This window comes from Branchiostoma belcheri, unplaced genomic scaffold, assembly GCF_001625305.1.
Source record: "Branchiostoma belcheri isolate BF01 breed outbred unplaced genomic scaffold, Haploidv18h27 scaffold333, whole genome shotgun sequence".
Classification (NCBI taxonomy): domain Eukaryota; kingdom Metazoa; phylum Chordata; class Leptocardii; order Amphioxiformes; family Branchiostomatidae; genus Branchiostoma; species Branchiostoma belcheri.
This window is the reverse complement of record NW_017803947.1, coordinates 109,629-134,324: the sequence shown is the minus strand read 5'-3', so window position 1 is coordinate 134,324 and position 24,696 is coordinate 109,629. Positions and strand designations below refer to the sequence as shown.

Below are 24,696 nucleotides of genomic sequence, written 5' to 3'. Positions count from 1 at the left end.
TGTTAAAAATATCAATGTTTCAATAATTTGAATCTGTTGCACAAGTTTGATTTGTTGATTGATTTGATTTATTGATTTCAGATAAAATGTCTCAGAAGGAGCGACCTTACGGCCTGTCAAAGGTCGTGACCTTGGCCGTGCTGCCAAGACTGTACATGGAGGAACTTGTCCTTGAACTTGGAAGACGAAACATCACCGCCCAAAATTCTTCAAATCGGGAGGACCTCATCAGTACCTTAGCTGACCTGATTATGCGAGAGTTCTGCGGTTTGACCGCAGAAAACAGCTCGAACAGCGAGGAACAACCCAGAACTAGTACAGAAGCTGACAGTAGGTCCTGCGAGAGCTCAGCAACACCCACAGAAGTAGTCTCAAATTCAAACTCAAGAACCCAGATGGTTGCAACAACATCTAGCACAGCGTTAACTGTTTCCACAGTCCAAAAAAGGAAGCAGAGAGACAACGAGTTTGCTACAAGTTCTGGCGTTGCAATGACAACTCCTTCGAAAGGAGAAAACTTGGAAGAACCGAGAGCGAAGAAACAACAAACAGAAAAGTACTGCTCTGCAACAGTCACAAGTACAGAGGAACCTCCCCAAGCTAACTTGTCCAGACAATTGAGCCAAGGAAGCAATGAAAATGAAGGTCTGCATCTAGAAAACAGTCCATCATCAGATGTAGTCCTTATTAAAGTTGAGCCAGCATTGGAGAGAGAGAATGTGGGACAAAACTCGTGGACAAATTTCAGACAAACTACACAAGATGTACAAGAGCAAGCAGATGTGGGGAGTGGTGCGAGTGATTATCTAGTGAGGGTGGAGGAGGGGTTGGGGAGGAGGTATGGGGATGTGTATGGGGGTTTAGGAAATGCTGGAGAGGCTGTGACGGAGTGGTGTGTGGAGGAGAATGTGGTCGTGGATGCAGGAGTTTCCATGGAGATGGACCAAAGTCTGCTGAATCAGCAACAGCAAGAGATGGAGGTGGGTTTGTTTCTTTGTTTGTTGGAAAGTGCCGAAGAAGCATACTACTAGTATACATCTTCTGTGCTTTTCAACTCTATTACTATAGTATTACTAGTTCTCTAGTAATTAATATAAGAGGTTGATAAGCTTGTGCCATCACACAAAAAAAGAAGCACCTGCTTTTATTGGGAATTACTGTTCTAGTTCTTTAATCTGCTCAAGTTATGTATTCTGAAATAAGGGACGAATTTCTTAACATCCCCTCTAAAAGACTGTAATTACATTAAAAATAACACCCACAAATGTTGTGATTGAATTTGAAAAAAAAAGTGATAAGTCAAGTTACAACTGGTCAAGGGATTTAAATTCAGGACCTCATGCACAATAATAATTGCTGGCTACCAATGGTTTGATTGTTATTCTACAATAAATTGAAAATTATTTGTTTCAATCCCTTTTTGTCCAGATGCCAGAAGCAAGCTGCAGTACCCGCAAGCTCCACAGGTGTCCCCACTGCAACTACGCCACCACCTGGTCCTCAGTCCTAACCCGGCACCTCAGAACTCATACGGGGGAAAAACCCTTCAAATGCCCAGACTGCGACTATTCTGCATCGCAGAAAGGCACCCTGGACAGACACATGGCTGTACATAATGGCGAACGACCCTTCGTTTGCTCGGAGTGTGGCTACAGGGCGATCGACAAGTCCAGGCTGACGAGACATTTTAAGACTCACAGTCAGAATAAGCTGTATGTTTGTGATCTGTGTGGGTTCAGCACCCAGGATGGGGTGCCAGTTCATAGCCCATGAAGCAACCCACGTACCACATGTACAAAATGTACACCCAGCTAGTAGTAACCCATGTTAGAAAATATGTCAAGACTGAGCAGACACTTTACCGTTAAGACTCATAGTCAGAATAAGCTGTATGTGTGTGATTTGTGTGGGTTCAGCACCCAGGATGGGAGCCAGTTCATAGCCCATGAGGCAACCCATGTACCACATGTACACCCAACGAGTAACCCATGTTAGAAAACTCTAGACCGTTTAAGACCATAGTCAGAATAAGCTGTATGTGTGTGATCTGTGTTGGTTTAGCACCCATGATGGTAGCCAGTTCGTAACCCATGAGGCGGCCCACACACCACATGTACACCCAGGTAGTAACCCATGTTGAGAAAGCATAAGCTTCGGCTTGAGTATGTCGCCATCTTTTCTCTTTTGTTATTAAATGTTGTAATAAAAAAAGAAAATGAAACGAGTTATTCAGAGAATCCCTTACGTTTAATTGATAAATCATCTTATCCCCAAGTTCTAATGACCGCCAAAAACATTTATACAGTTCTTCAGAGAATCCGATACGTGTAATTAATAAATCGTCTTATCCCCTAGCGCTATTTGCATATTTACTTAGGTGCCTATTGAGACTAGCAGAGACTATTGCCCTTGAACAGACGCTGGTGATACTACATGTAAATCGAACATGCGTTCTGTTCTAATGTTGTTTTTTTTATTCATCAAGACATCAAAGCATAACAAGGACAGTGTGGCGCTGCAGTCAAGCTTATAACTTATATTAACAGCGCCACACAACAAACAAGTACGATTAACATTTGAATACACAAAGTTGACATATCTGTACGCCGTAGTCCCACCACCCCAAGACATTAAAAATGCTAATACTAACAAATTTATTTGAAAATTAAGATTACGTGTTAACCTCCTACATCTCATTGGCGGAAACACACCTGCCAAGCAGAGCTAGAAGTAGAATTTAGACCCATTAACACAATGTAGTATTTGGACTAGTAAATGTTCTACGTTCCTATTGAGACTTGAGCTTGCCGCTACGTTTAGCACAACCACAACACTTCCTACAGACGAGCGAACAGCCGCACCACACGGTCCCCAGGACAGCTGAACAGACGGACAGCAGGAACGCAGCCACGTCCAGCAGGTAGTACTGGTACCACGGCAGCTCCACGGCGCGTGCGCGGAGATGGGGCAGCCGGCCATGTTGGATGACGTGTTCTATCCACCAGACGGCCCGCTCCATGGGTGACTGGGGCTGGTCACGGTGCAGACGGGACAACCGGGCGGCCGTCTCACGGTAGCTGCGAAGGATAGAAAATGGTCCAAATCTCTCCATAAAGACGAAACAACATTGAGCAAAATTTGGCAGTATTTCATCTTTCAGGCTAGGGCATCTAAAATTTTGAATTTCGAGTCCTTTAGAAAACTTAACTAGTAATTTTTTATCAAAAGACAGAATACCCGATTGCGTCTCGGAGAGGGAAGCTGGAGAAGCTGTTTAGAGTTAAAACTTTAAAAATCCAACACAAAAAGTTCCCTCACCTAGAGCTTTCGACCAGTCACTCTGGTCTTCCTCGCTGGGTCAGTCTACTGAGGAAGACCAGAGTGACTGGTCGAAAGCTCTAGGTTTGAGAACTTTTTGTGTTGGATCTTAAGTTTTAACTCTAAACCAGTCACTCTGGTCTTCCTCACCGAGTCAGTGTACTGAGGAAGACCAGAGTGACTGGTCGAAAGCTCTAGGTGAGAGAACGTTTTGTGTTGGATCTTTAGTTTTAACTCTAAACCAATTACTCTGGTCTTCCTCACTGGGTCAGTCTATTAAGGAAGACCAGAGTGACTGGTCGAAAGCTCTAGGTGAGAGAACTTTTTATGTTGGATCAAAAGTTTTAACTCTAAACACAGATGAACTTCCATGATAGCAGTACCTGTTGTTGGTGAGAACATGTAGAATGGCCTGGTACAGCTGGTCTGCGGTGACCGTGCTGAAGTCCAGCGTCACCCCCAGCCCCCTGGCCACCACCCGGGCGGCGTTGGCGGGCTGGTCAGCGAATAGCGGCAGGCAGACCATGGGCACGCCGTGGTGCAGGGCCTCGTACAGCCCGTTCGAACCGGCGTGGGTGACGAAGGCTCGGGTCTTTGGGTGGGCTGCAACAAAGATTTTTAATTTACGCTTGGTGAGCGAATGGGTGAGTGAGTGAGTGAGTGAGTGAGTGAGTGAGTGAGTGAGTGAGTGAGTGAGTGAGTGAGTGAGAGTGAGGAAGGGAGTGGGTGGGTGAGTGGGTGGGTGAGTGAGTAAGTGGGTGGGTGAGTGAGTGGGTGCACGTGGGTGAGTGGGTGAGTGAGTGAGTGTGTGGGTGGGTGCACGTGGGTGAGTGAGTGAGTGGGTGCACGTGGGTGAGTGAGTGAGTGAGTGAGTGATTTCATACTCCACTGCACACGGAAAAGAAATCAAACCCGACAATAATTACAAATGTACATCTAAAGTAGCATCAGTATTACTTATTATAATTTTTACTGTTTATTGTTGTTATCATGTTCTTGCAATTAGCCCTCAGTGCCCTCGGGCATGAATTTGCAATAAACTTTCTATATTATCATCTTCCAATCTTACCCAGAAGATCATTCTGAGGCAGCCAGCCCATCAGCTTGGTGTTGCTACCCAGCCCGGCCGGCTTCTCTCCGACGTAACGCCACACCACCTTCTGCCGGAGTCGGGCGAGGGCTGCCGCGAAGATTTCTCTCTTCTCTTCCGGCATCATCTTTACCATGGACCCGAAACTGACGACAATCACTCCATCGTCTCCGGAACTCTGGACAAACGCTTCCATGTCCTTGAAAATGATAGAACACCAATTGTGAGTTTTCGTTAATTAACTAATCTCAAAGCAGATCCCTTTCGGTGACAAGAAGACAGTATCAAATTGGCCAAGCAGTATCCATTAGCCAGAGAAGGTCGCCGGCCACCGACGGGTAGTGACAAAAAAAACGGCCATTCCACCACAACCTCTGCTTGAAGAGCTTTCGTTAACGCCTTACAGTTACACATTATATGTTCATCAATCGATGGTGAATTACCTTTTTAAAAGAGAGAGCTAAAAAAAATCTTTTTTCATCATGCTCAGGTCGGACGAGTTGCCCGGACCAAGTCCACTCTCATTATGTTTACCGAAGGAAAACATCGTTTTTGCTCAGTTTCTTCCACTTCTTCTTCTTCTCCAAACAGTGACCTCTGACCTGACCAATGACATGATTTGCTGACGGCTGTCACCATGGTGACTGGTGTTGGGTTACATAACGTTGCAATTCCATGGTCTGCTGTGCTCATATACTAATAGTACATGTATGTGAATGTGTTTGGGTAAGAATTAACAGAGAAGACCATGTCCGAAGGTAAACATTATGCATTTGCTTTGCAAATGTTACTTCTCTAGTCTTTTTTTAAGTTTTGTCAAATATACAAGACGAATAGTGAAAAGACCTAGGTCAATCCCTTTTGAGTTTGATCAACGCCAATCCCTATCAGATATCCGCGACTCGCGTGTAGCTATGTGTATAAGAACTCACCTCAGTCAGTGGGGCTGCCTCTTGGACAAACAGTCCCCCAACCTGAACCGTGTTGGGCATACTGGGGCGAGGAAAATCCAGCACATTGTCGGTTTGATAAAGCCACAAGTCCGTACGTGTCATCACGCTTTCAAGAGTTTCATTCTCGCCTATGTGCTTCCGGACCAGTTCGTCAAGGAGGCTACTCGCCCCCCAGCGTGCTATCACGGGTAGGACAGTGTGCATGACCGTGTTCTGAAGTCGCTGTACAAAGCTCATGTCATCGGTAAAGTCCGAACCTAGAAAAGGCACGTATGACATAGGGAGTGGAACGCCGGTAACTTTTTCGGCAAAAAATTGATCCACGCGCATAACAGCGACGAGGGGAACACGGGAGTCAATTTTAGATGCCAGGATAGCGCCGCAAGGGGACTGGGGGTCGGCAACAACCACACTGAACCGGGAGGCCCTTAGGCGGGCAAGCAAGTTACTGTTCCCCAGAAGAAGGGCGCAGTAGTTTCTATAATAGTCATAACCAGAGGCGAATAGTTCTCTAATTTCATAGAGAGATAATTTCCTAGCCACTAAATGAGCGTTGTCTTGTAGTGTCTTGAACCTTGCTTGGATTCCCTGGTCTTGGAACGCCTCAAACTGAAAGTCAGGCCACTCCGCTCGTCGTTTTCCCACGATGTCCTCTGAAACAACTACAGCGACGGTATGACCTTTGTCTACCAAAGCACGACCGATGTGGGCCAGAGCCATCCAATGACTGTCGGCAAATGGTGCCGGCACAAGAAGAACCTTCTCTGAGTTACAAGAGTGGATAGAGATAAAACACAGGAAAACTATTAGAAGAACGGCAGAACAGCGAAGCTTCGACGCGCTTTCCATGTCGCCCTGTTCTCGTGTCTTTGTTCTTCACCAGTCGAACCGCAGACCTCTATGCGCATCGGTTCTGCGCAACTCTCTCGCTCTCGAGAAATTATCACCAACTTTAACCTCGTCTAACTCGAGTGCAATTCACTGTTTATCTACAAAAGCCAGGACCAGAGTCAGAAGTCAGTTTGCAGAAGTATGGTGTCAACAGCCAAAATGAGGCATAAAACGGTTTACGGTATAGCGCGTCACTTGAGAGCAAGTTTAAACCGTTGCGCGTTTTTCATAAAAAAATTGGCCATTGAGGACTTTTGTCTCACCTCAAAGTCTTGAACACGACATATAATGCGATAACATGTGAAGTAACAGGGCCGTGGCGACGGAGCGCTGTGCACGTGTTAACCATTTTTTTCTTATATTCCAACATGTCGATCGTCGATGGCTGGCTACCTTCTCTGGCCAATTAATACCCTTTTTAGACCAAATTCCTACGTTTTATTCAGCCTGCAAAAGGAGTCTGTTGGAGACTAAGTTCATATGACGTGACAAGGAGTCAGCGAATTAGTGACAGGTAATTAGCGAATTAGTCTAATTGAAAGTAAATAACAATGTGATTATAGGTTTTATCCAGAGTATGTTGTTTTTCCTAAAGTGAGTAAGTAATGGAGTAATGGAGTGAGTGAGTGAGTGAGTGAGTGAGTGAGTGAGTGAGTGAGTGAGTGAGTGAGTGATCGCGAGTGAGTGAGTGATAAGCATGTCTAGGCAAAGTCCGTCCTATGACGTACAGCTTTCCTTTGGTTATTGTTGTGATTGTTATCATGGCATAAATCAGTGACGTACTCACGTCACGTAATCACGTGACCTGCACCGTCCTATAGCGTCGTCCGAAACACGCCACTTTTTGTAGCCTCCTGTGCAGGCCCCGCGGCGGGTGGGAAAGAGTTTTTAACGCGTTATTTTAATAGCCGGGCATCCTACAACCAGCCACTGGGAGAAGGTTCCATTCAACCCACGGGATTTCTGAATGGAAACTTCTCCCGGCGGCTGGTTGTAGGATGGCTGGCTGTTACAATAACGCGTTAAAAACTCTTTCCCACCCGCCGCGGGGCCTGTACAGGAGGCTAGAAAAAGTGGCGTGTTTCGGCTACACTTTCTCACCCTACTACTAGGTATACTACTGAGGTGAGGCCGACCGAATACAGTATGGCGCTCAACTCTGGCGACCTGATTTGCATCACCGCAAGTCTCGCATTTTTCTTGTCACTGTACAAGTTTGTGATCCCTGCCGCATTAGGGAGGGTCTCTAAGAAGTACAACTCGCTTCCGGATGTGAAAAAAGTGTGCGTGAAAGAAAGGTAAAATTTGGTTTGGTTTTCCTTTAATTAGTGTCCACGATCGTGATAATGATCATTCTGGCATACTCATTTTCACCTGAGTGAAGTGAGAGGGCCTGTACTGGGGGTAGTGATTACGAATTACGCAAATTTTTCGCTACCGATTATAAATTAAGGGCATGTTTTCCTGCTGATTACAACTTTACGCTTTGCGGCTAATGTTCTGATTACGAATTACGCTGATTTTTGGGAAGGCTGCCTAAGGCCAGGTTTACGAAGACTAAAAAGGCCTGATTACGCCTTATGAAAAAGAGCATGCAGGTAACCTTTAATGCCCACGATCGTGATAATGATCATTCTGGCATACTCATTTTCACCTGACTGAGGGGAGGAAAGTTGCGTTAAGTGCCTTTTATGTTCTTGGCTGTAAATTAGCAGACTACAATTGACAGACCAAATCAATGTATGTCTCTGTACAGTTCAATCCATCTTCGTTTGTCTCTTGCTAAGTCTCTAAGATATTTCAGTACGTGAGACTCGAATCTGATGTTGTGATTAAGATAAAATTTACAGTCGTCAACAAGGCTACTAAGGAGACCTACGGCGGGTGGAGTGACGACCCCCAGGCCTTTCCGGCTAATCTGCCTTAAGTATGTCGAAGTGCCTTTTCCCGAAGGGCATAATTATAAGTCTGGGACTTCGCGGGACTCGAACCCGGGATCTCTTGGTTCTGAGCCAAATGCAATGCTAGTAACACCACACAAAACTCCACAAAATGTAACCTTAGTCTCTACCAAAGTCATCCGCGAATCCAGAAATTTGTGAACGGGGGGTGTGTGGGGGGGGGGGGTGCAACGCCTGACATGGCCAGAGGCCAAGTAAGCGCAGCGCGTAAGTTCTGCCGGTCACTGTCACTGGAGGGCATGTTCTCAAGGGGAGGGTCTGCTGCGAGTTGTTCGTCTGATTGTGTATGGTAGATCGTACCGTCAACATGTCTAGAAATGTTGGTATAAAAAAAATAATAAGAAAAAAAGCTCCAGGCGCATTGCTGCCGAAATGTCGTTGTAAGTAGGACTACTTCAGTTAAAGACGTTGATATGAAGTACGTAAGAGGCGACCACCTTGTCAAGACGACCAACTGGCCAAATAGACCCGTTTTCCCCGTCCCGAAAATATTTCCCATAGGCTCAAGCATTAGCGCTCTGCCCAAGTCGACCGCCTGCCTGACGCGAGCGGCTCGAGTCGGGACCACGCGCGACCAAAACTCTTCCCATGACGACCGCATTATTTTTAAAAGTGTGTCTACATCGTTTTTTATTGAAAACTTGCGGGGATTTATGGAGAGATCGACCTGTTTACGTTGTGTTTTTCCGGCCGAGCGATTTAAGATGGCGCCGATGGGGTCACGATGTTGGGTCATTGGAACAGACTACTGTAATATTATGGGTACAAACTTAACGTACGGTTTGACTCTACTCAACCGTACAAAATGTACATTGTATACTGTGTGCTGATATCTCACAAGCGATCTGCTCTTTTGAGCTTGAAGCAGAAATACCTGGTGCTCAATAACGACAAAGACTAGCCAGGTTAACAGTATAATTGCATAACGGAAACAATTGTACATTGTGACGTGTTAGGTGACATTTTATCATACAGTACAGGGTAACATGTTTTGCGACGCCTAGCCTGAGAGGCGGAGAGAAATCTTACACCAGTGGTCGACTCGGGAACAAGAAGTCCCGAGTTCGAGTCCTGACATGCCACCGATCTTGTGCCCTTGGGAAAGGCCCTTTACACGACTTTCCTCACTTCGCTCAGGTGAAAATGAGTATTGTCATGTCCCCTGTGTTGGTGACGGCATCAATATAAGTTGAAAAAACTTGAGTGTGCTGTCACCACGTCTGGTGATTACACGTTGGAATTAAAAAAAAAGTGTTCATACACCCGTTTTGCCCTCCCTTCAAATTGTGCTTCTTGTGGTAAATAAATAAATAAACAAATAAACAATATTTCTGCAGCCTGATGTCCCTGTTTATCAGCCCGTTGGTCGGCTTCATTGGCCTCTACCTCTTCTTGTTCTCTGACGTCATCGCGCCTGACGTCATCAGGTCAGCACTCATTGGTTTATTTTATTCCATACGTTGAAGAGATTTAAGCAAATGTATCTATTGAGGACGGAGCAAATTGATATCCGCTTTATATACATCTTTGACCCCAAATAAACGATTTACAATATTTCAATGACAGCTAGGCACTTTTATTTCTGTCCAGGCAAGAAGTGCCATTACTGAAACTGGCTGTCTGTATACTGTTGGGATACCTAATTGCAGGTGTGGTATATACTTTATTGGTTTGTAGTTATGTACTTTTATTTGTAGTTATATACTTAAGTTTATAATCATTTACCTTCGTTTATAGTTATCTAGTTTAGAGTCAAATGCTTTAGTTTAAAGCAATATACTTTAGTGTTGTACACTTAAGTTACATGTATTTACTTTAGTTTATACTTATCTTAATACTTTTGTTGTGAGCTAAGTAATGTTTTTGTTCAAATAACTTGATGAAAGCATCTTCGCAAATCGAGTAATAAGGCCACAGCAAGTAAATTTTATGGATGACATCCTCCGCAGACTCCAAATATAATGCGAGCGGTCGAAAAGAAATCAAGGCGGGCCGAAAAAAACAAGGTTCCTACATTTTCAAATTTCGATTTGATTCAGTGAGAGCATCACATATACACAGCCAGCATCACATATCACTGCATCAAAGTAAAAAAAAAAAAAGAAGGCAACAAAATTTCTTCTTTTTTTCTCCAAAATCAGGCGAAAATTATTTAATCCATAAAAATTACTTAGTGTGGCCTAACTATTTTTTTTTTGTGTGTGTGGAATTAGACTTCGGAATTCGTGCCGCCAACCCGGCTTCGGACGTCTGCGATTGGTCCATGTTCCTGCATCACGTGCTCACCCTTTACGCCGGACACTCATCCGCCGTACGTATACGTCACAGTCTCTATGGCAACCAACTTGATTCGAAGAAGCCATTTTATCTCAGTCGTAAACACTTTAATTTTCATGTTTACCGAAGGAAAACATATTGTTTTTGCCCAGTTTCCTCCTCTTCTTCTTCAGTGACCTCTGACCTGGCCAATGACATGATTTGTTGACGTCTGTCACTATGGTGATTGGTGTTGGGTTACATAATGTTGCAATTTCATGGTCTGCTCTACTCCTGTAACCATATACTCGTAGTACATGTATGTGAATGTGTTTGAGTAAGAATTAACAGGGCAGACCATGTCCGAAGGTAAACATTATGCATTTGCTTTGGAAATGATTCTTCTCTAGTTTGAATCTAATTTCCCCCCTTCAGGCTTCAGCTGACCTGCCCTACTACCAGGTGCTGTGGACCCTAATGGAGTTACCCAACATCTTCAATTGCCTTCGGTAAGTGTAAAACCCCTTCACAGCCTCGTGCTGGTAGACCTATTTAATTGAATCTTTAATTGCATGTTCATGCCCATGGGGCTAAATGCATACATCAGAGCGTGATGTTACATGTACATCATACTGAGTAACATAATACAAAGGGTACAAGGATTAGCCTCTACCAGGCTTGGGGAGCTGAGGCGGCTGGAAAGAGTAGAAATCGGCCAAATAGAGGGATAAGCATGCCAAGGGAGTTTGTCCGTTGAGAGAACATTTCGCCCCAAGCCTGGTAGAGGCTAACAAGGATAACAGAATGACGTAAAAGTCTTAACAACCACTAGAGAATAAACTAATCCCTCTTTTTAAAGCGGGAGATAAATTCACATAGTTTTTCTATTGTATGATGATTACTGGTGGAAAGGAGATGACAACAAGTGATTTTTTTAATCATCTATAACGTCATTTTTTCTACATTTTAGACATGTAAGTAAACTCGGTCGTTTTACAAATGGGTAAATTGTTTAGAGTTAAAACTTTTGGTCCAACACACACAAAAAAAAGTTCTCTCACCTAGAGCTTTCGACCAGTCACTCTGATCTTCCTCAGTAGACGTCGTCTACCAGATACCTTTGACCCAGTGTTGACGTCACACTTCCAAGAAGCCACGTGACAAGCTTCACTGGGTCAGTCTACTGAGGAAGACCAGAGTACATGTATACTGGTCGAAAGCTCTAGGTGAGAGAACTTTTTTGTGTTGGACCAAAACTTTTAACTCTAAACATGTAACTACTAACACAGATGAACTTTCATGATAGTAAATGGGTAAATTGTATTTCAGTGTAATCCTGAAGGAGCTGGGTCAGAAAACGTCCCTCATCTACGTACTGAATGGACTCGCCTTAACATTGGTGACATTCCTAACCAACGTGGCGCCAATTCCGTTATTTTGGTATCACATGATCCCCCTCGTCCAATCAGAGGCCTTCTCTGAGGTGACCTTCGGTATGAAGGTCGCGACGTTCGTTCTATCACCCATCATGCACATTTTGCAATGCTTCTGGTTTTTCAAGGTATGCAGAGGTGCATTTGAATATTTTTTCGGGAAGACAGTCAGGAAACAAAATTGAAGTCGGGCATACTAAGACCACAAGTAATTTTCATGGATGACATCAGCGTGCGCATTAATTTTTAGCCTGATTTTGAGCACAAAAAAAAAAAGAAATTTTGTTGCCCTGACAGTGGTCAACATGCTGAAAATGGGCAAAGATTTTCATTGCGATGCCGGAATGTGGATGGCAGATAAATATGAAGAGAGGAGACAAGGCTCGGATTTAATTTTGCAGTGATGAAAGGTTTGTTTAACAAGGTTTATGATGTTAAAATTTAAAAATGTATTAAGTTTGTTTTTCTTTTGCGCGCCTTGTATTTTTTTCGCCCGCTCCTATTAGATTTGGAATCTACAAATGTCATCCATAAAATTTACTTCCTGTGGCCTAAATACTTAAGGTGGGGTCGTGTGGCGTATCGGCAGAGTGCTCGACTCGGAACCAAGAGGTCCCGGGTTCGAGGCCTGATATGCCACCGATCTTGTGCCCTTGGGAAAGGCACTTTACACGACTTTCCTCACTTAACTCTGGTGAAAATAAGTATTGTCTTGTTCTGCCCTCTATCTGCGTTGGTGACGGCATAAAATAAGTTGATATAACTTGAGTTTGCCATCACCATGTCTAGTCAAGAAAAGTTGAAAAAAAGGACTTATCGTGGTAGACTATTTTCCAAATTTGGGCAATCAGCTCTTTGTTAGATATTATGATCCACTGTCATGTCACATGCCATTGTGATGACTCAAGTAGTTGGCTAAATTTGTTGAGCTTCGATTGTGTTGGAAAGATCATGTCACATCAAGGTCACCTCAAAGAACATCACTTGTAAGACCGAACCTAGAATATGCCCTGACAGTATGGGATCCATATACAAGGGAAGACAAAGATAAACTGGAAAGGGTACAGAATCAAGCTGCAAGATTCTGTATGAACAACTATGTAAGAGGTGCTAGTGTCAAGGAAATGAAACCTACAGTGGGTGTCACTGGAAGACAGAAGAAAGATGTCCAGACTATGCATGATGTACAAAATGACTAATAAACTGGTGGATGTCCCAACTACTAAGAACCTAATACCAGCCCAGAAGAGAACAAGAAATAGCCATGCCTTCAAGTACCAGAGTTATCAACCAAGGATTGAAGTGTTTAAGAATTCATTCTTTCCTAGAAGTATCACAGAGTGGAACTCCCTGTCACCAAGTGCAGTAGGGGCATTGTCATTAGATAGCTTTAAACAATGTCTAGCGATAGATGTTCAAGGGTTTGGTGTAACAAGTCGATTGGTGTAATATAGCCAGCTGCCGCCGCGCCGCGTGCCTGCGAAGCTGGTGTGTTACGCCGAAAGGCGGTTATACCGGCTATACAGATACAGATACACATGCCATTGTGATGACTCAAGTAGTTGGCTAAATTTGTTGAGCTTCGATTGTGTTGGAAAGATCATGTCACATCAAGGTCACCTCAAAGAACATCACTTGTAAGACCGAACCTAGAATATGCCCTGACAGTATGGGATCCATATACAAGGGAAGACAAAGATAAACTGGAAAGGGTACAGAATCAGCATGCAAGATTCTGTATGAACAACTATCAAAGGGGTTCTAGTGTCAAGGAAATGAAACCTACAGTGGGTGTCACTGGAAGACAGAAGAAAAATGTCCAGACTATGCATGATGTACAAAATGACTAATAAACTGGTGGACGTCCCAACTACTAAGAACCAAATACCAGCCCAGAAGAGAACAAGAAATAGCCATGCCTTCAAGTACCAGAGTTATCAACCAAGGATTGAGGTGTTCAAAAATTCATTCTTTCCTAGAAGTATCACAGAGTGGAACTCCCTGTCACCAAGTGCAGTAGGGGCATTGTCATTAGATAGCTTTAAACAATGTCTAGCGATAGATGTTCAAGGGTTAGGTGTAACAAGTCTATCAGGTTTTGGCTATACAAATACAGAAGCTGGCAGTTAGATTTACACTAAAATATCTGCACAAAGACTACATTTTCATTCTCACATTGTATTGAAGAAAGGTGGTGGTATGTTCTTAACATTCCTGGTAAAATAAATGATAAATTGTATTCAACTGCTCAACTTCTAGATTAAAAAAATACAACCAGTATTCACCAAATAGGTGTTTTATTGTGTAGAAAAACTCCGGTTTCCCTTCTCAACATTGACCATGGAGGGGAGGGTGAGTTAGACAAAGCAGTGAAGGTGAAAACTTTTCCAGAATAAACCATTGATAAAAAAACTGAGTCAGAAGCACAGACATCAGATATGTTAGCAGGCCTTGAATGATGCTATGAAACTGAAGTACGGACAATAGAACGACACCTTGCTTTAGTGTAATGCCGATTCTTACAATGCAACACAATGCCTTTCTGTGGTAAGTCACAATGGGGCCACAATGTCTGTGCTTTCAAAATAGGTCAAATCAATGTTCAGTTTACAAGTACAAGTAATTGCGACAAAAAACTTCACATTGTTCTTGATACAGCAATAGTGGTCTCGTGTACTATACTTTCTGGCCTTACTGAAACTGACCAAAAAAGTCTGGTCTGGCTTTTCGAACCATACTTCCTGCTTACCCCAACTTGTCAAACAATCAATGAGTCACCAATGTGGTCCTTATGCCACATTGCTGAGGCTATAGGCAAACCTCAGTTCACTTTTCCTCCCTGTATTAGCAGTAACTACAGTACCTTGATAGTGTCTAGTACAGATCAGTTTTGTATCTCGCTATTGACTTGGGAATAAAGAAACCTTGAAAGCATCTGACCTGTATATTTCTTATAACAGGTTGGGTTCACCCACAAAGAAAATACAATGGAACTACAACTGAATTTCTTCTTCAGAAAATAAAATTTACCGAGGATTTTTTTCTTGATATCTTCAATACATCCAAGCTAACACAAAAGTACTCCATACACTAGAAATGATATACTGTTCAAAGTACATAACACAAGATTGCAATATATACTGAGTATAGAGGATGTACAGGCTAGTCTATGACAATGGTTAGAGGGAAGGTTTACACACTAAGAGTTCACACTCTGTATCAAGGTGATGTTGTCTCCCTTCAGAAGAATCCGACCTGAAAAAACAATAACATTTTTTTTTGTTAACCTGTTTGATACATACATAATCAGCAATGATTAGATTTCATATGGATTGTGACTACATGGAAAACTACATTGTAGTCTTTTATTGATAGGTTTCGAAATAAATGAAATGAATTGTAGGTACAACATATATTCAGGTCCGGATCTGTACCAAAATAATTACAGATACAAGTATTCAGCACACATAGACTTATTCACAGGTACAGTGCTCTCTAGCATGCTTTATACTGCATTTAGTCCGTGGGCTGAACTTGAAGTTGGTTCAGAGTTTAAGACTTAAAGAGATGAACACCAGATAGTAACAAGAAGAGATACAAGAATGGCAATCAGAAAGAAGACAAAACCGGTAAGTGATGATGGATTTAAGAAAGAGAACATAGGGTTACAAAACATAAGACAGAAAAGAGTTTCCTCAAAAGGCTAAGGACCATGCTGCCTGGCGGGATAAAATGAAGAGGAGCAAGGGGCCACCCGTTGAGTTCTGGCCTAAGCATTTAGGCAGGTTCCTTACCCAGCGGCTTCCTGTTCTTGGTTTTGAGGTGAATCTCCTCAGCATCATCCAGCACCAGGTTCATGTACTCATCAAAACCCTGGGGTGGGGACAAAAGTGTAAGAGGCTTAACACAGACAACAACACCCATATATAGCTGCAATTTACCACTACCTCAGTACCTGATTGTAAGTACGAAATGTATTACTAATTAGCCATAGCCCATGGGCATCCCATTCAAGATTTTTGCACTAGATATCATTACTAGACCAAAAGGCCAAGAGAACTAGACTACTTTCTCCACTGGAATATAGATCTAACGATTATGAAAACAGATGCTTGTGAGTGTTTGCAGAAGTGCACAGACTTACGATGATGTGTCCCTCGATTCTCATGTTAGTCTGCTCGTACAGCCAGATCTGGATACGGGAGCGCTGTTCAGAGGGAGACAAATCATTAAATCATGTTGATTAACCTTACTGATCTTATTGTTGCCTGGGACAAAACATGCACCTGTATTAAGGCTTTTGTTTGGTTCATTCGCATATTACGATAAGGTGTTGCCTTTGGATTTTACTAAAAGTTTTAGATTCAAAATTATGATATTCATTGGTTTATTTGTCATGGTTACATGTTAAAGAACACATATATCATTAAATGCATGTGTTATACTTATATGTTAACTTAATACCTTTATATGATATTTCTATAGTATGGATATTTTTGTAATAAACTGTACTTACGTTTTGCAGATATCTGAAGATCAAATTCTGAAATAGTCTGGTTAAGGAAAACCACATTGGAACAAACACTACTTAATATGTACCAGCAAATATGTCATCCTCAGTCAAATATTATTTGAATTCAATATATATTGACTTTGGTCCCGTGGAAAATAAAATGCAACATGTAATATTGACATTAAAAAACATTACACTTTACAAAGTATACAGTACATTACACAGTTGCACAGTTAGGCATGGGGAGGGGGGCACACGTGCAAATTCACCCATCAACAAAAACAATGCAAACAGCCAAGCAAACGGCTCAAAAAGGATACGATCGGCTGCACCATAACCTTCTGCACTTTCTGCCCCTTATACGCCATGGCTGCTGCGGTAGTTTTGTCGGAATGATGGAAGAAAAGAGAGAAGTGAAAACAAAGACACGGCGTTTCTGACCAGAAGGAAAATGGCGGAAAACGCGCCGGTGACGTTAGCGCATGCGCCTGGCGTGAAAGTAATTAGTTCGGCGAATACACGGTAAGTATAGGGGAGTTTCAAACTAATTTTATAAAACTCATTTTCTACAAAGTAACTTCAAATTGAACGTAATTTTCTTAAATTAATTGAATTCAAAAACAATTTTGAGGTTTTTTTTCCTATTATATCAACAAAAATGTGATTCAAGATCTAGGTTGAAAATGGAATACACCCCTTTTTCGGAATGTAATCATCTGTGTTCGACATTCCAAAATGGCGGCTGTTTTGATCGATTTCTGAGCGTCTCTTCGGGCGGTTTTCATCGTAAATAGGCAATAGATCAATCGGTATGTACGTAATATGTATAGGTAATAGTAGAGTTTATCGTTTGTAATGCTCTCGTCAACAGTAACTCGTAAGTTTGTGATTTCTTCGATCGAAAATGATGTTTTTATTTGCTTCGAAGGGGAGGGGGCGAGCGCTGTTCATGTTTTATCCTGAATAATTTTCGCCAATATATTTACGTCTTGCCTGTCAGAAACTGCTGTCGTTGACTAAAATGCTGTAGAGCTTGCGTAATTCCTGTTCTATATGTCAACTGCAGCTGGTTTTTGTTGCTCCAAATCGTCTGTTTTGTCGTCTGCTAATCCCTGTAAAGTTACATGTCAGCGTTATGCGTTACCATGGCAGCATGAACTTGTAGCCATGCCATGGCAACGTTTACCATGTTCACAAGTTTTACTCCAGACACGCCCGAATAGTGCTGTCTCGATGCTGGACGAAAAGTTGTGCATTCAAATCATGTAACTTTCTTTCCATAACTGCCACAAAAGGCAGATTTTGTCAATCACTTGGGACTGATTATCTATTGTGACTGTACCTCCCAGATGCATGTTTTGTTCCACAGTTTCATTGATCTGAAGTCTGTTACTAGTGTTAGAATGGCTTTTATATGTAATTTTGTGTGGTATAAGCTTTAATCAGGTTGATCATTACCTTTCTATTTTCTAATTGCACCCTTAAGCTGCCCCTACAAACTTTTCTTTCAGATTGAACCTTTGGGACTTTTCTTCTCCAATCACCTAATGGGTCCCTCAGGCTGCTCCCTTTATAACAAGACTTTGTGATATGCCATTTCCTGTCTTTTGAGAAGTTTTCTTTTGTATAATGACATACATACGTATTGTATCATCTACAGAAACCCAGGTGACTGGCAATATTAAATTTGCCAAATTACATTGTAGTGTTAGTTGCCTGTCCCTTGTGACTCATTATTTTGCTTATATATTAATGCTGTATAGAACAGATAACCACTTTCTCTTGTGTATCCTTAGTGCAGCTTTTCTCAGCAGTCTTGACTTCAGCTTGCTTGTCTTCTGTCAAATTCTTAGAAACATTCCTTGAACAGTTTCTGGAAGGTAAGTCTGTCTATCCACTTTACTCCTGATTCTCTAAAGAGTTTCTGCTACAATCTAATCTCCAATTACCAAAATTCCATTTACATGTGTAGCTTTCAATGGCCAAGCCATTAGGTTGGGAAATGTGAGATGGAGATGTCTTCAAGAGTTTGATCCCTTTCAATTCCCTTCCCTGGCATTCTACATGTAGCTGGACCATATGTCCTGACTTTGCACAACTTTGCTCACTGGACCAGTACTTAAGTGGATGCATTTACAATGAGGGGTTTATTTTTACAGAACTCCAACAGTTCAAGTGATTCTACCCTGTGGTTGCGATGGACTTCATCCTGCACGGCCGAGGGACCCCCAGACACAACAGGGGCGGGGCAGCAGGGAGAGGGGGACAGGACAGGCAGCAGGTGGGGTCAGCTGTGTATCAGGAACAGATAACCTGTAACCTACATAGCACGCGACATGAAGTGTACCGACATTGACCCAGCCAGCTGGGAGCAGCTTGCGGCAGACCGCAGTGAATGGCGGCACGCGGTCAAGGTTGGCCTAGCAAGAGGACAGGTGAAACATCACATGCGGCTGGACACAAAGCGCCAGAAGCGGAAAGAGAAACTCCATGCTCAAAACAGCTCATCTTTCCTGTGTCCCAACTGTGGTCGGGACTGCCATGCGAGGATAGGGCTGATTAGCCACACCAAACGCTGTCCTCGGCCACAACACCAGACCTAGAGTGCTACCATCATCTTTCGAGATGGAAGGATGCCTACATAGCAATGCTATTACATACAAGCTCAATCATTATTGTATCCTGATCCCTGCCTATCTACATGTAGTTCTATGGCTGAATGTGTCAGGGTTAGGATCATGCACAGGGAGTGCAAGCAACTTTGTATCAGAAACAGGCTTAAATCTGCAACCTACATACATGTGTATATAATATAGTAAACACCGAGCAGATTATTATTGGAATGAGCAGAGCACTTTGGACTAATGCCTCTGACCATTTACAGCTTAGAGGTACATATCCAATCTTTTGTCAAAAACTTCTCTGTTACATAGCGGATCATAATGACCCCCAGCGGGGGTCTTCACGCTTCGTTAAAAATTGAAAAATCTCAATATTTTAGACGAAATCTTGAGATCTTATGAGACAATATTGAGATTTTTTATGACAATCTCCAGATCTTTCAGAAAATCTTGAGATGAAAACAAAAGGTCTCAAGATCTTTCCAAATGTTTTCAAAGTATCTTGAGATTTTTCCAAAGCATCTCGAGATGCTTTAAGAAATATCAAGATTTTTAAAGCAATCTTGAAAAAACGTGAGATCTTTTAAACAATCTTGATATTTTTTAAAGCATCTTGAGATGCTTTGGAAAAATCTCAAGATACTTTGAAAACATTTGAAAAGATCTTGAGACCTTTTGTTTTCATCTCAAGATTTTCTGAAAGATCTGGAGATTGTCATGAACAATCTCAAGATTGTCTTATAAGATCTCAAGATTTCGTCTAAAATATCGAGATCTTAAGAATGAATCTTGAGATTTTTCAATTTTTAACGAAGCGTGAAGACCCCCGCTGGGGGTCATTATGATCCGCTATGTAACAGAGAGGTTTGTGACAAAAGATTGGATATGTACCTCTAAGCTGTAAATAGTCAGAGGCATTAGTCCAAAGTGCTCTGCTCATTCCAATAATAATCTGCTCGGTGTTAGTAGCCTTTCTAGTTCTATCCCTGAATGGGTCACGGTTACGATGAGACATGGTTCTGGTCTTCTGGATAGTCTCTGTGTATCCAATGGATGTAGATTTGCCCCAGGCAAGGTTCCAGATAGATTGTCTCTACGTATCCAAGAAATCAATGCAGATTTTTCCTAGGCACAGTAAACTGCTGAATACACAGTATCCAATCTGGAACCATGCATGAGCATATATCTGTATAAAGCATGGTCCTGGATATAACAACCAGAAGTTTGGAACTAATAATATGTTTACTCTCCCTGTTATATGTTGTACATGTAGGTACTGTTCCCATTTAATGTCAACATATTTTTCAGGCTGATCCTATGACGAGGGCTCCTTCCAGAAGGGACACAGCCAGCAGACCAGCAGAGTGAGTTTTACTATGTACACTGACAGTGTGTCTTACACTAGACCACAGGGCATTCTGTTTGCTGTTATAAGGTTAGCTGTGATAAAAGTGTATGTGTTGATAAATGCCAAAGGACCACTTCTTCATCACAAAACAGGCATTTATTGGATAAACTCAAAACTTGAACCCAGTGCAGTCTCAGTGCACAAAGGAAAATACAGATCATACAAGTACTCACAGCAAATGAAGTAATGCAAGATACTTACAAGCTTTGTACACAATATGGTTCCAGGTTCACCACTGTACATGATACAAAGGATGGAAATCACTTATAAGTTCAAGCAGACTCAATTCTCTAACAGTGTAGAACTTCGTTCATATTATCCAAAAATCTTAATCAGTGTTCAACACACATTGACTTTCTCAGAAACAAAGCTAAAAACTTAACATTTTTACAAGCAAATTCTCAGTGCTATCCTATTTATATACTAGGCTACCATATACTGGCTAATGTTCAGGGTGGCTGATTTTCTTTGGCCTCCATCAGTACAATCCTACAGAATACATGAATTTGTATGTATACTAAGTACATGCATTAGCTTAGCTGTCTGTGATAAAATATAGCCTTATAACTCTACTGTTCTTATAACAAACCAAACTGTTCAGAAGCATAAAAATCTCCAATCTTCATAAATTCTTTTTTGACATTACAACAAATCACATGAATCAATCAATGTTCTAAACACACAAATCACAGAAAACCTCACAAATCTGTACATTTTAATCTCATGCAGTGAAGAAGTACTGATTAACATACTGGTATCATATTTGGGTTTACAATTGCAATTAGTTTTTTTGGCTCAGTGCCACAAAGAAAATGGTGTTCTTGGATAAAACAACCAAATATGGTATGGTATAACCATTACTGTAACAGTACTGTTTTACATGCAAAAGAAATACAAGCAAGGAAGTCTGAATTGTAAAGCAATTTTGAATTCTCCCAAACAAACATTTGTTATACATGTAATACAAATGGAGGTTTCAAAGCTGCCCCACCTACCAAATAAGGAGTAGATTAAAAAACAATGAAGACATTTTGAAGGGAAAACTTTTGTCCCTTACATGTATCTGTACTTTCTGATACAATGATCATCAGTATCAGCTACAAACACATGTCCATCCTCTGTCACAGCCACCCCGTGGGGCCAGTTTAGTTTGTCCCCATCACTGCTAATGGTGGACACCCAGGTGCCATCTAGGCGGAACACCTGAAGCTTCCTGCCATGTTCTACACCACCCACATCAGATTCCTCCCCAATGTTCCCCAGAACTATGTTTCCCTTGCTGTCAGCTGACACCCCCATAGGACCCCACATGCCCCATGGCTGCTGCCTGCCCTTCAAATTCTGACCAAACTTGTGTCGAAAGTTCAGATTCTTGTCAAACACCTGAACACGGTTGTTGTTTGTATCTGCCACAATGATGTTGTCTTCTTTATCCACACAGACAAAATATGGCTCATCAAATTGTCCCTCCCCCTTTCCCTGTCCTCCCACCTGTTTCACCGGTGTCCAATCTGCCTCAAAGAGGAAGACACTGTGCTTGCTATAATCAGCTACAACAACCCTCCCATCCCTCTGTATTGCCAGGCCATAGGGGCTTGTGCAATATTTACCCAGAGAAAATTTGTACAGCTCTTCTCCTGATGGGGAAAATTTCTTCACCATTTCCTTCTCACATCCCACCACTATGGTGCCATCAGACTCAATTGCAACTGATCTAGGGGATGCAGTTGGAAATGTGGAGCAAAACTTCCCACTCAGATCAAACACCTGAACACGATTGTTCTCAGTATCAGCGACATACAGCCTGTTCCCCCTGACTGCTACATCTATAGGAGTGTCAAACTGCCCCTGCTGGCTCCCCTTCTGCCCAAATCTCAGAACAGGGTTGTTGCTGCCGACATCTACAGTGACTGGTTGACACCTCGAAGGCAAGCTCTGAAAGAATACGCCAGTTTTTCTCGGCATTGTCACACCCACCTCATGCTTTCCTGATATTTGTGGCCTCCAGACTGCCTCAAACACCCCCTTACAGGTTTCTGTAGCTCCTAATCTACATGTAACACCCTTCCCCCCAGGTGGGATGACTGTGACTTGTGCCCTATCACTAGTACTACTGGTACTAAGTAACTCCTTTAGCCTGAAAATAATTGTAGTAGGCAGGCTTTCTACTGGGCATTCTGTGACTATGGTGCTTGTATCATGCAGTGAGAGAGACCCTGGAGTCGGTGGTAATGTCTCTGTGTCAGCGTGAAAAGAAATCTGACCTTCTAACCCTTCATGTGAAATTTTGTTTGTTCTTATTATGTGGTTTAGGTTATCTTGCAGGTGCAACCCCAGCATGACATGCTCTACATCATTGTCTCTTGCCATGATATCTCTACAGAACTTAAGTTCATCTTCACTAGATTTTAGATTCCCCATCAAATTTTGCTTTACCTTCAGCAGTGGCTCCCTTAGGGTTGTGTCCATACTATCTAGTTTAACAACAATGTTCTGCTTAGCCTTGTCCATTTTTTTCCTTACCTGTGCAAAATGTTTCTCAATTTTTTCTTTCTGAAGCTCATAATTTGCTGCAATGCTAGTAAGCTCTTTCCCAACAATGCTCTCTGTCTTCTTTAGTTCATCAACTGTCTCTTGGGTTTTTGCCATTAGCACTTGTAGTTCATCCTTGTACTTTTGTGAAACCTTACTGACCTCTTGAGGGTCGTGGTCAGGCCCAGGTTGGTGCCCAGTAACAGTGCATTTTTGGCACACAAGCTTGGTACAGGGTTGGCAGTAGAATGTCAGGAGCTGGTCTGCGTGTTTTGGGCAGAATTTGGTAGCAGTGTCAATTGCCGTGATATGATGGTCCTGCAGTGCACGAGTTTTGCCATGTATGGTAATACAGTTCTTACAGAGGAAGAAAGCACAGTCGCTACATGACCCTTCTACCCTGGCCCCTGACTCACACATCTGACACTGGGCATGAGCGTCTTCGCTATGTTGTGCGGTACTCTTACCCAGCAAGTTGTGTGGACTTACACTCGTTCCCTGCAGCCACACCTTGTGCCGACATGTAGGGCAGGTGAACTGGCTCTGTCCCTGCCGCCATTGCTCAAGACACCTGGCGCAGAAGGTGTGAAGACACGGCAGGACTCTGGGATCGTCGTAGACACTCTTGCAGACTGGACAAGTTGGGGTCTTTTCATCAAACTCTTCTGAAATGCTTGCCGCAGCTGCCCCCTGTGGCATTGCCTCTGCTAGGCCTGCAAGGAAAAAAAACACAAAGATTAAACTTATTGTAATTATGTAACAAAGGTTCAGAATTCTGTATATTGTACTAGTACTTATACTTGCAAGTAGCTAGATATAGTGGGGGAACCATTTTGCTTCTATACATTTGCATGTAGACCACAGTTTTTTTTACAACAAATCCTTCCTACAAAACTGTATTAGAAAGCAATGAAACAGACTCTCATCAGTAACTCTTATTGATGAAAGAGACCTGCAACCCAGTACTCACAAGTCCTTACTTACATGTAGCTCCTTAGTTCCTCCCATGCCTAAGTCATACTGATGAGTGACATGTAGATTTACAAATTACATGTGAATTGAGTTTTAAGAAAATTATGTCATGGACATTTACTAGTTAAAAGTTTTTGTAGCATCATCATTAGCCTGCATTTGACTCTTGCCTTCAGATGACTCTGGTTGGTCTGGATTTGATGCTGATGGGTCGTTGTTTGCAGCTGCAGGAATTTCCACTACCACCACATTCTCATGGTCTGTGAAAGTAAACGATAATTTCAGCAACCACAGAAACATACATGATTGTATAATGTCAATACTTGATTCAGTTGAGCACATACATTTTACTGGTCCTACCTTGTACAAAAATTGTTACATGATCTCAAATGCCAAGATGTAAAAATCTTTTATGTTTTGTGACAACTGAAGGAATCTTTCAATGATCTGTGTTTGAGTCCATTCTGTCTAATTTCTGATAAGCATACTAAAAAAACCTCTGAGGTATTAACATATTGATTAGCAGACAACAAAACAGAAATCCACTCACCACTTGAACCCACAGCCCCCTGCAGCTCATCCACCATATCCTGTGAAGGGTTCCTGACGCCGATGGCCAGGTTCATGTTCACCGCCCTCCCCTCGGCCGCAAACTCAGGCAGGAACGTCTCCAGGAGAACCTGAAATGTCAAGGAAGATTAGCTCTCCCCCTTTCTCTCTGTCTCTCTTTCCCTCCCTCTCTCTCCCC

General features: G+C 42.4%; 5 protein-coding genes across 5 annotated transcripts; 2 read left to right on the top strand and 3 right to left on the bottom strand.

Moving 5' to 3' along the window:
- The first annotated feature begins 83 nt into the window (after positions 1–83).
- Positions 84–2,237, top strand: LOC109475353 (zinc finger protein 37-like). The gene is made up of 2 exons (XM_019775966.1): positions 84–980; positions 1,429–2,237. The coding sequence occupies exons 1-2, from the start codon at positions 87–89 to the stop codon at positions 1,771–1,773; spliced, it is 1,239 nt and encodes a 412-aa protein (XP_019631525.1). The 5' UTR covers positions 84–86; the 3' UTR covers positions 1,774–2,237.
- A 551-nt stretch (positions 2,238–2,788) lies between these two features.
- LOC109475347 (UDP-glucuronosyltransferase 2B19-like) lies at positions 2,789–6,210 on the bottom strand. The gene is made up of 5 exons (XM_019775960.1): positions 5,936–6,210; positions 5,341–5,872; positions 4,388–4,607; positions 3,702–3,921; positions 2,789–3,077 (listed from the first exon to the last, which is right to left on the bottom strand). The coding sequence occupies exons 1-5, from the start codon at positions 6,208–6,210 to the stop codon at positions 2,789–2,791; spliced, it is 1,536 nt and encodes a 511-aa protein (XP_019631519.1).
- Positions 6,211–9,491: 3,281 nt separating this feature from the next.
- Positions 9,492–12,179, top strand: LOC109475351 (transmembrane protein 56-like). Its single transcript, XM_019775964.1, has 5 exons — positions 9,492–9,640; positions 9,804–9,862; positions 10,427–10,524; positions 10,905–10,978; positions 11,799–12,179. Exons 1-5 carry the CDS (start codon positions 9,555–9,557, stop codon positions 12,085–12,087), a joined length of 606 nt encoding a protein of 201 aa, XP_019631523.1. The 5' UTR covers positions 9,492–9,554; the 3' UTR covers positions 12,088–12,179.
- A 1,914-nt stretch (positions 12,180–14,093) lies between these two features.
- Positions 14,094–16,878, bottom strand: LOC109475352 (small nuclear ribonucleoprotein E). The gene is made up of 5 exons (XM_019775965.1): positions 16,736–16,878; positions 16,419–16,445; positions 16,047–16,109; positions 15,697–15,775; positions 14,094–15,157 (listed from the first exon to the last, which is right to left on the bottom strand). The coding sequence occupies exons 1-5, from the start codon at positions 16,781–16,783 to the stop codon at positions 15,102–15,104; spliced, it is 273 nt and encodes a 90-aa protein (XP_019631524.1). The 5' UTR covers positions 16,784–16,878; the 3' UTR covers positions 14,094–15,101.
- Positions 16,879–21,443: 4,565 nt separating this feature from the next.
- LOC109475345 (tripartite motif-containing protein 2-like) lies at positions 21,444–22,409 on the bottom strand. Its single transcript, XM_019775958.1, has 2 exons — positions 22,144–22,409; positions 21,444–22,038 (listed from the first exon to the last, which is right to left on the bottom strand). The coding sequence occupies exons 1-2, from the start codon at positions 22,407–22,409 to the stop codon at positions 21,498–21,500; spliced, it is 807 nt and encodes a 268-aa protein (XP_019631517.1). The 3' UTR covers positions 21,444–21,497.
- Between the last annotated feature and the right edge of the window lie 2,287 nt (positions 22,410–24,696).

Coding starts and splice junctions, on each gene's coding strand:
- LOC109475353 (XM_019775966.1), top strand. CDS start 87: ATGTCTCAGAAGGAGCGACCTTACGGCCTGTCAAAGGTCGTGACCTTG. Junction 981..1,428: donor AGCAACAGCAAGAGATGGAG/GTGGGTTTGTTT, acceptor CTTTTTGTCCAG/ATGCCAGAAGCAAGCTGCAG.
- LOC109475347 (XM_019775960.1), bottom strand. CDS start 6,210: ATGGAAAGCGCGTCGAAGCTTCGCTGTTCTGCCGTTCTTCTAATAGTT. Junction 4,608..5,340: donor AGGCAGCCCCACTGACTGAG/GTGAGTTCTTAT, acceptor ATCATTTTCAAG/GACATGGAAGCGTTTGTCCA. Junction 3,078..3,701: donor CATGTTCTCACCAACAACAG/GTACTGCTATCA, acceptor TATCCTTCGCAG/CTACCGTGAGACGGCCGCCC.
- LOC109475351 (XM_019775964.1), top strand. CDS start 9,555: ATGTCCCTGTTTATCAGCCCGTTGGTCGGCTTCATTGGCCTCTACCTC. Junction 10,525..10,904: donor ACGCCGGACACTCATCCGCC/GTACGTATACGT, acceptor TCCCCCCTTCAG/GCTTCAGCTGACCTGCCCTA. Junction 10,979..11,798: donor AACATCTTCAATTGCCTTCG/GTAAGTGTAAAA, acceptor ATTGTATTTCAG/TGTAATCCTGAAGGAGCTGG.
- LOC109475352 (XM_019775965.1), bottom strand. CDS start 16,783: ATGGCGTATAAGGGGCAGAAAGTGCAGAAGGTTATGGTGCAGCCGATC. Junction 15,776..16,046: donor GAATCGAGGGACACATCATC/GTAAGTCTGTGC, acceptor TCCCCACCCCAG/GGTTTTGATGAGTACATGAA. Junction 15,158..15,696: donor CAAGAACAGGAAGCCGCTGG/GTAAGGAACCTG, acceptor TTGTTTTTTCAG/GTCGGATTCTTCTGAAGGGA.
- LOC109475345 (XM_019775958.1), bottom strand. CDS start 22,409: ATGCCGAGAAAAACTGGCGTATTCTTTCAGAGCTTGCCTTCGAGGTGT. Junction 22,039..22,143: donor CCTAGATCAGTTGCAATTGA/GTCTGATGGCAC, acceptor ATATTGCACAAG/CCCCTATGGCCTGGCAATAC.